The sequence below is a fragment of the Acinonyx jubatus genome, chromosome A1 (genome assembly GCF_027475565.1).
Source record: "Acinonyx jubatus isolate Ajub_Pintada_27869175 chromosome A1, VMU_Ajub_asm_v1.0, whole genome shotgun sequence".
NCBI lineage: Eukaryota > Metazoa > Chordata > Mammalia > Carnivora > Felidae > Acinonyx > Acinonyx jubatus.
The window spans coordinates 172,192,673-172,207,433 of record NC_069380.1 but is presented as its reverse complement, the minus strand read 5'-3'; the positions used below and the strand labels follow the sequence as shown (position 1 = coordinate 172,207,433).

The window sequence follows — 14,761 nt, the reverse complement described above, 5'->3', positions numbered from 1 at the left end:
AATGGATGAGCGACTGAATGAGCGGCTGCGAACTCTATACCAGACGCTGGCCTTGAAGAAATGATTTGCCCAATTTCCATTGGGAAGCCCAAATGGGAAGCGCTGGCACCGGCCTGAGCAGAGAGGGCCCCCGACCGCCTGGAGGCCGAAGTGGGGACTTCACCGCGGGGCCCGAGAGCGGGGAGGGGCCAGAAGCGAGAGCGCGGGCACGAGGGAGCGCGCCGGGCGCAGCGCGAGGCCAGGCGGACGGCGCGGCGAGTCGGGGGCGGGTCCGGGGCTCCACGCGGCCGCCTGGCGCCGCACGGGGACGCGCTCCGAGGGCGCGCGCGGGGCGGCGGCGGCGCGCGGGGCCGCCCTGGCGGGAGAATCGCTTCCGGTGGCGGCGCGGGCAGCGCTGAGCGGGGAGTGCCAGCGGCGCGGGCGGCGGGTGGCGGGGAGCGGTGAGTTGCGGGCGTCGGGCCGAGCCGGGGTGGGTGGGAAGCGCGCGGGGAGCCCGGCGGAGGGGCGCGGGCAGGGGCGGAGCGGCGCGGGCCGGCAGGCGGGTTGCGCGGAGACCCCCCCTCCCCCTCCGGGCCGGAGGTCGGGAACCCCCGCGCCGTGCCAGGGACTCCCGGGCCAGGGGTCCCGGCACCTTGAGGACCCCTGCCCTCCCGCTGTCTGGCCGCCCCCCACCTGCAGCAGCCCGACCTGTCCCCGAGGCCCCCTGAGCCCCGGCGGTGGAGTGCGGTCTTGCCCCGGACGGGAAGGGGCTCACTCATCCACGCCCGCACGCGCCCTGCCACGCTGTGCTCGGCCGCGTGACCAGACTCCCCGCGGTGAGGACACCCAAAATGGCTGCCGCGGGGACAGGCCACCGCGCTACGGGCGCGAGTGATTGCCTGGTGACCAGGTGTTACCGACCCTACCCTCATGTCCCCACACTCTTAGCTCTTGGTTTCTCCTCCCGGCGCAGAGCAGGGCTCCTTGATCCTGTTAGAGACCACCCGGCCCCTGCCCTAGAACTCGCGATCTTGCAGGAAAGAGGGGAGCGAGTGGTCCTGGCCCCACCTTGCATCTCCATGCCCTCTTGATCTTTCCCACGTGTCACGGGTCTCCAACCTCCCTGGAATGACAACCACGGTATCTGCTAAGCTTGTGCAGTGATTTCTTTCGGTCCATTTACTTTTACATTCTTTCAGCCCTGTGAGGTGCTTGGTGGTGTTGTCCATGATCCAGATGAGGAAGCTGGTACTCAGAGAGGTTAAGTAACCAGCACAAGGTAGCACAGTTGGCCATCTGGAGAGCAAGGCCACGTCTCAGCTTAAGTGTTACTTGCCCATGACTGTGTTGTCTAAAATTGCCCCCTCACGCATCCATTCTTTGTTAGGTTACCCCTGTGGGTTTTCTTCAATAGCATTTGTCACCAGTTGGAATTAACTGTGTTTACTTGCTCGTTTTCTTCTCTCATCCTGTGATCAGGGCCTGTTTGTCGTGCTCACCTATCTGTCCCTACCTACATCCAGCAATCTCCTGTACCAGGTAGACCCTCAATGAATATGCGTTGGGTGCCTGAATGACAACGCCTACCTCCGAGTGACTTCGGAGCGTAAGCACTTAACCACCTCATGGACAGCTGTCTTCTGAACCCCCACTGCATTTTGTTTGTACTTCTCTCAAACTCATAATCTCTCTTCTGCCTCGCCTTCTAGATTTTGACTCGGGTGCCTCTTGCTTTTCTCTTCCTTGGTCTATCCCCAGTTCGCTGAGCTGCTTCTAGGCATTGCAATAGGTGGGAGGTGGGTATGCAGGTAAATAAGGAGGCTCTGCTACTCTTAACGGTGCTGGAGTCAGACTTGACATACAAGGTATACAGGATTGGGGGGGATCTCTTTGAAAAGATGTGTGGAGGCTCTACCAAGAAGTTCTGGGGCCTCTAGCAGGTCCTTTCTCCCTAGGACTGCAGGTGTCCAGCTTGCAAAAATGACAGTGTTTGGAAGGGAAGATCTATCAGATCCTGTCTTAGCCCTACGTATAATTGATCTAAGTATGCCCTCAAGGGTTAGATTGAGGGTGCAGGCTTTTAAGCCCCGTGGGCCTTCAGAAAAGGGACGGTATCTGGTGTAGTTGTCAGAGAGGAACCTGCATAGCAAAGCAAAGTCTGGCTGGACTTCAGAGGTGGTCATATATTTAGAATGCTCTTAATGCTCTGTAGAAGTCTCATGAAATCTCATGCAGATGGATGTAGGAAGATGCCAACAGGGAGGAAACATCCCTCCCCCTCTTCGCTTCCTGGGCAGAAATCTTAGAGGACGACCAGAGCAGCAGTGACCTTACGAATCGGTCCATCGTCCAACTTCTTTGCTCTCCAGTGCCTTAGAATAAAAATATGGATGGCATCTACGTCCATCCTCCTATGCAGGCAGTGGTCAGATGTATTTAGTTGGAGTATAATCATGGGTGGAACCGACCTTTTGTATGAGGTTAAAGGTAAGACATCGGTAGCAGTAATCAAATAAAAAAAAAAAAAAAGGCTGACTTATCTGGAAAGTGAAAAATTAAAGTAAGTATCAAACTTGTATGTAATTATACAAAGTTCAAAGTTATTGACATTTTAGTTAACTGTTACTTTGTCACGTATTTTCAGGTACAGTATCTATAACATGATTTGATTCTTTTTTTTTAATTTTTTTAACATTTATTCATTTTTGAAAGGCAGAGAGAGACAGAGCGCAAACGGGGAAAGGGGCAGGGAGAGAGGGAGACACAGAATCCGAAACGGGCTCCAAGCTCCGAGCTGTCAGCCCAGAGCGCGAAGCGGGGCTCGAACCCACGGACCGCGAGATCACGACCTGAGCTGAAGTCGGACGCTTAACCGACTGAGCCACCCAGGCGCCCCCATGATTTGATTCTTTAAAGCGGGTGGTAAAATATTCAACTGAATATGTCTAAAATAGTATGTTAACATTTGTATAGGCTGATGCCACCATCTCAAGTAGAAACCAATAGCATTAAAAAAAAGAAAGAAAATGGATGAGAACTTCACCCCATCCTAAGAAATTGATTAAGAAACCCATACCCAAAGTTGATCTTGACTGCTGGAATATGACTGATGATTGTATTGTCACTGGGATGTTTTAAAGTTAATCCAAGAGTGGGATCTGCATTGTGGGGTGGGAAGTAGGGGGCGGGGAGGGTGCTGACAGGGAGATAGGCAGAAGGCGTTAATTCTCCATGTCTTCCCTCGGTTCTAGAAAAGCCCCCTGGAATAGAGGAGAGTGTGCAACAGAAAGCCATTGATGAGTGGAAATGCGCTTTGAAGGAATCTAGTTCTTTGCACAGGATTCAACTTTCTGGTCTGTAATTTGGTCTCCTGTGTGGCCACACCCTCGAGAAAGGAACCTTGTGCCTGGATGACCAGCCCAAACAAATTAGTAAATGTGCTGTTTAGGCTTCTTGAGTTAGGGTGATTGCCCCTGGCAGGCACATCACCTGTGGGCCCCCCGGGGTCAGAAACGTGGTGGAAAGTCAGACAGAAGCACTGATTCCAGGTTGTGCCATCTTGGGTGTGGAACTTGATTTTTCTGAGCAACTCTACAAAACTGGGGATGTTTTCTTGGAGAACAGAAATGAGGGTTTGGCATCGAATAATCCCGGAACGCCTAGCATCTGGCATAGTGGGCACTCAGTCACATCGCCCAGACAGTGACTTTGACGGGGTGTTTCACACCTGCCTGGCCCTAACTAAACCAGGGCAACTAGGCTTTCTTACCTCTTTCAAACTGCAGGTGTTTTAATCAACAGCAAGGGTACAGTTTAATAATTTAATTTCCATCGTTAATCTTTAGCCAGGGTTAAAGGTCTTTGTTACTAAGTCCCTGATAAAAAGCATATTCTCTGCTAACTTGTTTTCTGCAAAGTTTTTGGCAAAAAATTTTTTTCCAATATTTAAGCATTTTCTTGGCATGCAGCTAAAAGTTTGAAACAAAGTTTGTCTTGGAGGGAAGTTACTTTTGATAGACATTTTCGATCATCATCTTCAGGCAGCCAAGCTCCAGTCCGTTTCTCCCCCAACCCCATCACCACCACCATTGCCAGTGACTGTATTTATGGGCAGGACTTCAGCCAGTGAGGACATCCACTCACAGGAAACTGGCTTGTTAGAAATGTTTCCTACCTTTATTTAGCATTTTGCAATTAATAAAGGTTTAAAGCTCTCTTGTGTACCTCAGCTTGCTCTATGAGCCACCTCTTATCTCCATTCTATAGATGATAATATTGAGGCTCAGAGATGTGAAGTGAGTCACCCAGTGACATGCCTACAAAGGAAGTGACAGAATCAGGACTCTAGTCCACAGTGCATTTGGTCCAGTCCCGTTCTGATTCCATACATTGTCAGGGTAAGTGCTCGCAGGACCAGGCCATAGGGCAGGAAGCTACTCTCATCAGGAACCAGCCAGAAAGAACAGACCCAGCAACCAGTATTAACGGCCAGGGAGTCATCTAAATGTCTACACTGGCCCTCCAAAAGGGTAAGCATCTTCCCTTAACTGGGAGGGCATTTGGTCATTATTTATTTATTATTTTTTATCTTCTTCCCGTGGTGTTTCCCAAACTTACCTAATCATAGGATTCCCCTGGTGTACTTCTTAAAAATCTATTTCCGAGGCCCCATCCACAGCTCTACTGAATCGGAATCTCCGGGGACATGCTATCCTGGTTACAACCCCTTCTCCCAGGAGCAGGGTTCTGGAGGAGCCAGAGGACTTAGGTTAACGTTCCAATGCCCCTACGTACTTGAGCAAGTTAGCTCAGGAAACTGAACTGTTGTGAGGGTTAGAAGAGTTGGTAATCTAAGGAAAGCTCTTAGAACAGATGGTTGTTAAATATTAGTGGTGGTTATTAGGTAATATCCCAGTTTCATCCATAAAGATCCAGAAACTTGGAACAGTGGGCTAATGCATACAAGGTCACAGAGTCATTGGTGAAGCTGGGATTTGAACTCAGATCTGCTGCCTCCACAAACACAGTCTCCTAACCACTATACCTTCCATTCAGGGATCCCAACTTATAAGACAGTTGGTTAAGTACAACCAGACGGATGGAAACCAAACAGATCACCATTGCCTAATTGGTGCAGACTTCAGCAGCCGTGAAGGCTTATATGTAGTAGAAGGTGGTCCTGGTTCTAGGAACCGGGGGGTGGTTTTCGCCTTTGTATAGCTGTGCACTGACTGTGTGACATCTAACAGAAATGCCCTCCCAGAATTGTTCATGAAGATTGTGATGTAATTTGAATAATGACTTGGAAGGAGATGGAGTTCATTAACATTGCCAGTAGGCCTATGATAGATAATGTAGTCCTGTGTTATGAGTAGAGGAACTTTGTCATGCCACTCTGGCTTTAAAAGCTTATGGATTCTGTGACTTAGTCATTGTGTACTTCAGAGCAGGCTTACTCCATATAACGGATATTCTTGAGAATTATGTACAGATTTGGATACCAGAGTCACTCAGCAAGATTTGTGATCTGATAACTCAGTTAAAGACTTTATCGGCAGAGTTGGGCGATGTCCATGCATAATAAGCTCTGTGTACGAAGGATGTCTGCAGGTTTTTGGGGGGAAATTTAGGTTGTGATCATTAAAATGTTTGTTTTTCAACTACTGTTCACAGTATATATTGGGTCTTTCCAAATGCAAGACCAATCTGATGTTGGGTACAAGGGAGGCCTTCAGTGGATACTGAATATATCAAGTAATTTTGTTTGTGAATTAATGAATAAAAAGGCTTGGAGAAATTTATTTTGATGAGGCTCCCTGATACTATATTTATGCAAACCCTTAGCCAAGGGTTTGAATTCTGACAGTTTTCCTCCTAAGAGATTATTTCTGTTCCCTCTCAGGGGTTAATTAATGAATCAACATTTATAATCTGTAAAATAATCTCTTTGGAAATGTCATTTAAATCCGGTCTAATTCTCTAATTATTAATGGTGCCAGATAGCCACATCCTGAGTTCATTCCAAGTGATTTTGTCTCTAAGTGATAAAGCTTTGGCTTTCTTTTAATTGCAAAGTGATGTCAGTCATCCACAGAAAACTTATAAAGTATGTCTGTCTGTAAATTTTTTTTAATTATTATTTAATTGCTTATTTAATTTATTTATTTTGAGAGAGACAGAGAGCAGAAGCGGGGGAGAGTCAGAGAGAGAGGGAGAGAGGGAGAGAGGGAGGATCCCAAGCAGGCTCCACACCGCCTGCACAGAGTCAGGTGTGGGGCTCAAACTCACAAACCGTGAAATCATGACCTGAGCTGAAACCGAGAGTCGGATGCTTAACTGACTAAGCCACCCAGGTGCCCCTGTATGTATGTATTTTTTAAGAGAGAGAGAGCACATGAGCTGAGGAGAGGAGCAGAAGGAGAGAGAGAGAGAAAGAGAGAGAGAGAGAGAGAGAGAGAGAGAGAATCTTAAGCAGGCTCTATGCTTAGTGCAGAGCCCGACGCGGGGCTCAATCCCACAACCCCCTGGGATCATGACCTGAGCTGAAGTCAAGAGTCAGACGCTCAACTGACTGAGCCAGCCAGGCACCCCTCATGGAAAAGATTGTTGAGTAAGAGTTCATACCTCATTTGGTCAGGCTTCAGGAAGCTCCTTACAGCTACTTAAACATATAAAGAGGTCACCTTCACCAGCCGTTCCCCCGTAATATCTCTGTTCTGGACTCCTCACAGCCTCCTTCCCTCCTCAGCAACCCCTATTCCATCATTTCAGATCGTGCAAGCTGAGTCTGTTGAACATCAGAAGTGTGCCAAGATAGTGTTGTGTAAACCGTAACATTTTGCTCTTGGGCATGTGCAGTTGTCACAGTGGCCGGGAACTGGCTCGTAAGTTCCTGCTGGGGGAGGTCTTCACTTACTGCCTCCGTGGCTGTGATGTTCCACAGTCCTGTCTCTCTCTCCGTGGCATCATTTCTGAAGGTATTTCAGCAGTTCTGCGTAACTGTGAAGGCCTCAGGTAGACGTGCGAAGGGGACATCCTCCCCACTGCTGCCTTCTGATTCTCGAGATGACTCTTTCATTCGCTTCAGGTGTGATAAAGCCGGTAAACTCACGTATTCTCGAACACATTCTTTGGCGTCCCGTGCAGGCATCCCTTTAAGGTATTGCATTTTTCCTCACCCGTGCTGCTTTGGCGGTCCAGAGATGTACATCTTGTTCTCTGAAACTTTCTTCTGAACCATTTTGGCTTCTTGATCATTCCTCCTGCCACCAGTATCACAAGGTTGTACATCATGATGACTTCCTCCGGTGTTCTCTGCAGAAATTCCTAGTTGATGAGTATCTGTCATAAAACTGTCAGCATCCGTTGTTCATGAAAAACTGTCAGAACCATGTGCTCAGCTGTGTTTGAGAACATCTCTCTAAAAAGGTGTCTGATCTTGGACCAGTTTCAAGCCAGTCAGGGTGAGGGAGCTAGCCCAGGAACCCCAAACCTTCAGATGACTGCTCATTTTATGGGTAAACCAGACTGTAAGGAAACCAAGCTCATTCCTTCTCCTCCCACCCCTGGGGACTCGGCTTCCTCCCTACAGAGGTGCCCAAGGGGGGCACCCCCAACCCTCCAGCGCAAACAGCTGGTCAGTACCCAGTATGTGGGGGCCAGTGCCATCTGCCAGTCAGTGGGCACCCAAGACGTGGTGGTGTGACCAAGCGGTCAGGCCCAGTCATGGCCCAGCAAGCAGGCAGAAAGGGGGCATGCCTCAGAGACCCCCGCGTGGTGGCAGAGGCCACGCTGGCTCATTCACCCTGGAGATGGCTGCGTGATCAAAGGCCCAGATGGGTCTCAGCCCCCTCCCTTAGCCAGCTCCAGGTACAAAATGCAGCGTGCCTGGGGTAATGATAAGAGGGGTCCCCAGCAGCGCCTCGGTGCCCCCTCAGCCTGCAGCCCCCAGCACCCTGGCTCGGTGCACAAAGTGCTGCTGTCTGGTCTGCAGTCAGAGCACCCAGGCCCGGGCATGGACAGGAGGGGAGACAGGTACCCCAGGGCAGTGGCAGGACCACTCCTGGCCCCCCCCCCTTTTTTTTATGTTTTTATTTTATTTTTGAGAGAGAAACAGAGCATGAGCAGGGGAGGGGCAGAGAGAGAGGGAGACACAGGATCTGAAGCAAACTCCAGGCTCTGAGCTGTCCGTGCAGAGCTGACATGGGGCTCGAACTCACGGACTGTGAGATCATGGCCTGAGCTGAAGTCAGACGCTTAACCGACTGAGCCACCCAGGTGCCCCATGGCCCTACTGGTTTTTAATGTGGAATAGGAAATACATTTTTGAAAAGAAAAAAAAAAACCCAAAAACCCGAAAGTGGAACTCCTGATTCTAGACACTGGTTGATTAAAGTTGAGAAAGTGGAAGTGTGCTTGAAGGTTCATGTGTGAAAAAGGCTTGTCTAATTGAAACATGGGCATCACAGTTAATAATTAAAAATTTACCTGGTTTGAGACCAGCTGTCTTGGTAAGTGTGTTAATATGACATTCCTGATGAGGCTTCATGTTTTTGAAATGCGTGAGGGGCAGAGACAGGTTATGAAGGCTAATTGGTATTTCTTATGCCAATGTACAGTGCTATTTGAAATCCTTTCTAAGTAGGGAGAACGGTGCTGTATTAGTTTCCTTTCGCCACTATAACAGAGCACGACAAAATTAACGTTTGTAAACCAGCACATTATTTGATAGTTCTGGAGTCCGGTGGTCTAAAATGAGTCTGTGTTACTTCTGGAGGCTCTTTGACTTTTGCAGCTTCCAGAAGCTGCCCATGTTCCTTGGCTCACCGCCTCACGTCACCCCAGTCTCTGCTCGTCTCACATCTGTTCTTCCGGCTCTGCCTCACCTGCCCTCCTCTTTCTCTCGTGGGGGCTCTTGTGATCGTATCAGACCCACCTGAGTAAGCCCCGGTGGTTCCCAGTCTCAAGAGCCCTGCCTTAGTCACAGCAGCAGAGTCCCTTGGTCATAGAAGGTGACCGTGCGTGCGGCTAAGACGTGCACATGTTGGGGAGGGGCATCATTCTGCCAACCACAGGTCCTTACAGGGCCCGTCACTAAAAGCTTTCAGGGTTGGGGTTTTGGTGGGCTTGGCCGGGAGTCTGAAGATCAGCCTCCTGGCTTCCTTGCTGGGTAGGTGAGGATTAGTTGTGAGTAGCATCTCAGAATCTTGCTTTCCTCCTCGTTGAGCACGCGGTCAGGAGAGCTGAGGTAGACTCTTCTGCCACAGCGTGTAGCAGGAGCTGGCACTCTTAGGCTAGCGTCTAGCCCAGTTCCTGGCATGTAATAGAAACTCCAGACATGTTGGAGTTTCTTTCTTCCATCTCTCCCCTTTTCCTTTGCCTAAAGAAGGACTCCTTCTTCAGGCAAAGAAGGCCTCCACAGCTTTCTTCTTGCTCACATGTTCTAGGGTCACCACAGGGTCCTTGTAGTGCAGAACTTCATAGTGTCTGTAGACATGTTAGTATTTAAACAAAAAAGGAGGGCCTCAAAGATACCAGTTCTGTGCAGGCGTTAACTGATGTACTTTGAGGGGAAAAATAGCTAAATGAGAGCGGTAGAGTAGAGTAGAGAGAGCTGGCAGACCAATGCCCAGCAGTGCAGTCCTGCTTTGGGCTGTCCAGCTTGTCTTCAGCCACCAGCACCAGTCACACAACCCGGGCAAGTTATTTGCAGCCTCTGGGCCTCCGTCTCCTCATCTGTGTGGTGCAGTTAAAAATGGCGAGTCAGGGGCCCCTGGGTAGTTCAGTCGGTTAAGCGTCCAACTTCGGCTCAGAGCATGGTCTCACGGTTCATGGGTCCGAACCCTGCATCGGGCTCTGGGCTGACAGCTCAGAGCCTGGAGCCTGCTTCGGATTCTGTGTCTCCTTCTCTCTCTGCCCCTCCCCAACTTGTGCTCTGTGTCTCTCTGTCTCTCAAAAACAAATAAATGTGTAAAAAAAAAAAAAAAAAAAAAAAATCTCATGCCTGGCCTTCTGCTAGGCCTACTGGGTCAAAATCTCTAGACAGGAGATAGTAATTGCCTTTGCGGGGACAAACCGTTCCCTAAGGAGGAACACTTAACGTGTGTGTACCATCTCTCCCTACTTGCAGCCACCATTGCTGAGAGTTTTTAGAACGTGCAGAGTTCTGCAGTGTTCCCCTCCCCCTAGACTGGCTCCTCAGGGGGCTGTATTCTCCCGTCTTCACATTCCCAAAATGGGAGTAACCACCTACCAAGGTGTTCTTCATTTTGGCCAGCTGGACTACCAAGGGATTCACTTGACGTGTTTTCTAGGACACCACCCTGTCCTGCTTTTCCTCATGCTGGTCACTCCTTGTCAACATCCTTTGCTGTAGCCCCACCTGCTGAATCCCCTCCACTCCCTGCGGGGCACGAAGGTGTCTCAGCAGACAAGTCTGGAAGCTACTGCTCTCCTGGGTGTGAATTGGAGTTTTTGTTTTGCTTTTTGTATGTTTTGTAAGTAACACATTTGATGTATTCGAATTCATAATTTAGACATTTCTCATAACAGTGGCACACCTCTTTGATGTGTACTACATAGCCCTTGATTTTGATGTGTTCTAGTTTGAAATTTAAGACGTTTTCTCTTACCATAGCCCAGTCAGCCAAAACCCAGCAGGGACAAAGCTGTAGTCAACAAAGTCACGTTCATTGGCTTCTTGCATTGAGGGAGACCACACACCAGAGGAACCAACAAAGGAGGAGATAAATCTTACAGAGCATCTTGGAGAACAGTGGACTTTAGATGAAGTTCAGTGAAACAGTATTTTGATTGGCTTCAACCAGGGCTGCGTGTTAAGGTCTAGACCCTGAAGTGGTCCCACTGCCCCTGTTTCCTTGGAAATTACAGAGTTAAAAATTTGTGGAATGTCGTGTCCAGAAACTCTGTGATAAACTCCACACCTAGGCTGGGAATCCAGGCTCCTTTTCTTTTCTTTCCTTTTTTTTAATATGAAGTTTATTGTCAAATCGGTTTCCATACAACACCCAGTGCTTATCCCAACAGGTGCCCTCCTCATGCCCATCACCCACTTTCCCCTCCCTCCCACCCCCCATCAACCCTCAGTTTATTCTCAGTTTTTAAGAGTCTCTTATGTTTTGACTCCCTCCCTCTTTTTTTTTTCCTTCCCCTCCCCCATGGTCTTCTGTTAAGTTTCTCAGGATCCACATAAGAGTGAAAACATATGGTATCTGTCTTTCTCTGTATGACTTATTTCACTTAGCGTAACACTCACCAGTTCCATTCACGTTGCTCCAAAAGGCCATATTTCATTCTTTTTCATTGCCAAGTAGTATTCCATTGTATATATAAACCACATCTTCTTTATCCATTCGTCAGTTGATGGACATTTAGGCTCTTTCCATAATTTGGCTGTTGTTGAAAGTGCTGCTATAAACATTGGGGTACAAGTGCCCCTATGCATCAGTACTCCTGTATCCCTTGGGTAAATTCCTAGCAGTGCTATTGCTGGGTCATAGGGTAGATCTATTTTTAATTTTTTGAGGAACCTCCACACTGTTTTCCAGAGAGGCTGCACCAGTTTGCATTCCCACCAGCAGTGCAAGAGGGTTCCCGTTTCTCCACATCCTCGCCATCATCTGTAGTCTCCTGATTTGTTCATTTTAGCCACTCTGACCTACGTGAGGTAATATCTCAGTGTGGTTTTGATTTGTATTTCCCTGATGAGCAGTGACGCTGAGCATCTTTACATGTGCCTGGTGGCCATCTTGATGTCTTTAAAGAAGTGTCTATTCATGTCTTTTGCCCATTTCTTCACTGGATTGTTTGTTTTTCAGGTGTGGTGAGGTCTTTTTCGGTTTGGTGAGGTCTTTATAGATTTTGGATACTAGCAGGCTCCTTTTCTTTGTGAAGAGTGGAATGTTTTGTTCTTTCTGTTGGATTTCCAATAGCAAAGTTTCTAACAGTTTGTGATTATAGAAAACAAGGTGTCTGGGTGAGATAAGAAAGCAGTGGTCACTCAAAGAAGGGGACAGTGTTATGACACTTTACAGCTGCATCGTGACCTTGGGAGAAGTATGGTTTCCCATTAACTTTGCAGTTGGCTTCATCTGTGTTTGCTAGTCCAGCTGGCTTTATGAACAGCAGACCTGATTTTTACCTTCTCACTCTTCCTGACCAGCTATGTCACACACACTAGATTTCTCACGTCTGTTGTCCTAACACGTTCGCTTTTGATCCGGTGGGCTGTGATACGTGTTGAGAGTTTGATAAAGCCCGGTGACCAGAGTGCCTAGCGTCTGCACCTGGCATCTTACCGTACCTAAGAACTTGTGAAGCACCTGGAAAAGAAAGCTGCTATTCGAACTGGTATTAGAAATGTAGGGGAGGGAGACAGGAATACAAAAGCAATGGTTTGAAGCCTTCATAGTGATCCAGTCCTTCAATCTGCTAATGTCATGCAGAGATCAAGCCTAAGGAGATCACCAGCTTTGAAGAGATCAGAGACAAGGATACAACATGATTTATCATGGTGAAAAACTGGAAATAACTTAAACATTAAAGGTGTTGTTATATACCCAAAATGAATATTTAGTGCCATGGGAAATGCTCATGAAATAAGCACAAAACAAAAAAAATCAGGATATTAAAATACAGAGTATGATATCAACTTTATTTTTTTATTTATATGATAATATGCATAAAAAAATGCCTGCAAGGAATTACCAAAACATTAAAGATGTTTATTTTAGTGTGGCTAAATTAGCAGAGGTTTTGTTTCTTCTGTGTTTTCTACAATAAGCTTATGTTATTCAGAATACTACCATAAGCATGCATTTTAATAATACAGTGCAATTTTAAAAATAAGTGTGTATCACTCAGAGAAAGAAATTATTTACTTTTGGGAAAATAGTAATGGTCCTTAGCCACAAACTACACTAAATGCTACAGTGTTACTCTTATTCATGGGATTGTGTCACTGTGCTTTTTCCACTATGTTAGATTGAAGAACATAACTTGTCTTTTTGATTGGTGGCGTATATGCTCAACAAGCCTGCCTGAATCTGAATCTTGTTCTAATTGTAGGATGTTTAGCATTTACTTAACCCTTTTTTGCATAATTAGTCACTTCTACTGGTAGAAACAACAAATTTAATAGGCCAGAGTGCAGTAGTATTTTGAGAAAAGGGGTTTCAAACTTCAGACCCTGTTACTGCTGGTGTTAATTTTAACTTTTTATATTTCTTTTTTTTCTAGAGTATTTCTAGGCTTCCAAAAGCTAAGGAGTGATGAAATACTATGTGTTTATAAAGAGAAATATGTGGGAAATTAGTGAAATTTGGTTAAGATCAGGTGGGATTTATGGACAAAGTAAGCTTTGGGTGTAGATGGTCCTTCTGCCAGTTATAGCCAAGTTATTTTTGTAAATAGGAATGTACATAAATTTTTGCCTGAAGGCTGATGTGACTCTAAGTTTGTAAAACGTGTTGGAACATCGTGAGCCTTGACTAGACTTGTCTTTTTGACCCTCTGCAGAGTCCAGGACGATGTCTGGAGAACTTCCAGCAAACATTAACATCAAGGAACCTCGATGGGATCAAAGCACCTTTGTTGGACGAGCCAATCATTTCTTCACTGTGACAGACCCCAGGAATATTCTGTTAAGCAACGAACAACTAGAGAATGCTAGAAGAGTGGTGCACGATTACAGGTAACGTTAACGGCTGTGCTTTTTGGTGACTATAGTAATAGGTTGTCACGTGACCTATTGTCTCTAAACCTTCACTTAGTGATTTTACAACTTTCTTTTTAACCAAAAAGAAGAGGAAATAGGAACACACAGCTTATCCTGTTTTATGCTGAGCCTGAAGGCAGATATCCAGGGTTCACAGTAACCTGGAAATAAGACAGCCATCCCTCTAGCTCCTAAGTACCAATCTGTGAGGTCCCCTCTCCCGGCGCTCTGCCTCCTCCTCTTAAGTACACCCGAGCATCTGTAGCCCCCTGTGTATCTTTCTGTCTCCAGATGGAGACAGCATCGTGTAGAAAACAAGTTGTTAAGAATTAGGGTAGGTTGGTTGCTTCTGAGCTGGAACCTCAGTGAATAAACCGCACAGGCAGGAGCTCAGATGGAAAGATGCCGGTGGCAGGTTTGTAGGTTTGGGCTGCAGTTCATCAACTCAAAGAGTCGGTCGTGAGGTCAGAGAAGACAGATGCTCTAGTAGGCAGTGGTCACACCTGTCTCCATCGAAGACCACATAAGAATATCTCGGGCTTTGTGGGCCACAAAGGGTTTCTGTCGCCTGTTTTTCTTAGTTTGGCGTTTGCGTTGTTGTTGTTTCTTAAACAATCCTTTTAAAAACTTAAAAGCCACTCTTAGCTAGTGAGGCAGACAAGCCAGAAACAGTAATTTACAGACTCCTGCTCTCGGGGAGAGTCCGCCGGAAGCTGAGAATCGGAGCAGTGGGCACTCGGGCCACAAGCCGCATACACAAGGCGGGAGTTTGATGGTTGGTCACGTGGGTGGTTGGGGAAGGAACCAAGGGCAGCCTGTAAACTCTGTGACCAGCTCTGAGGCTGGCCGGATCTTAGCATGTGCTTGCGCGTAAAGAGAGAATGGCCGGACAGCAGTCCTGGAAGCATATACAAAAGTACTGAAGAACAAGGCAGGGAGGACAGCAGAAGCACAGTCAGGAATTCAGAAAAGCAGGTGTCCTATGAATCTGGAACAAGCGCCATAAAAAGAGGAGAGGTGGAGAGGAAAAGACAGAGGGGTTGAAAG

At 47.4% G+C, this 14,761-nt stretch overlaps 1 protein-coding gene across 3 annotated transcripts in view; it reads left to right on the top strand.

Annotated features, from left to right (window-relative positions):
* Nucleotides 1–291: 291 nt before the first annotated feature.
* Nucleotides 292–14,761, top strand: part of SFXN1 (sideroflexin 1) — a 40,350-nt gene continuing 25,880 nt past the window's right edge. The window contains exons 1-2 of one of the 3 annotated variants that reach the window (XM_027034821.2): nt 292–440; nt 13,516–13,690. In XM_027034821.2, the coding sequence (XP_026890622.1) occupies nt 13,527–13,690 (164 nt within the window). In that variant the 5' untranslated portion in view covers nt 292–440; nt 13,516–13,526. Of the gene's footprint in view, nt 441–3,170; nt 4,509–13,515; nt 13,691–14,761 lie in introns of those variants that run through there. The other 2 variants (XM_027034813.2, XM_027034840.2) reach the window with 2 other exon arrangements.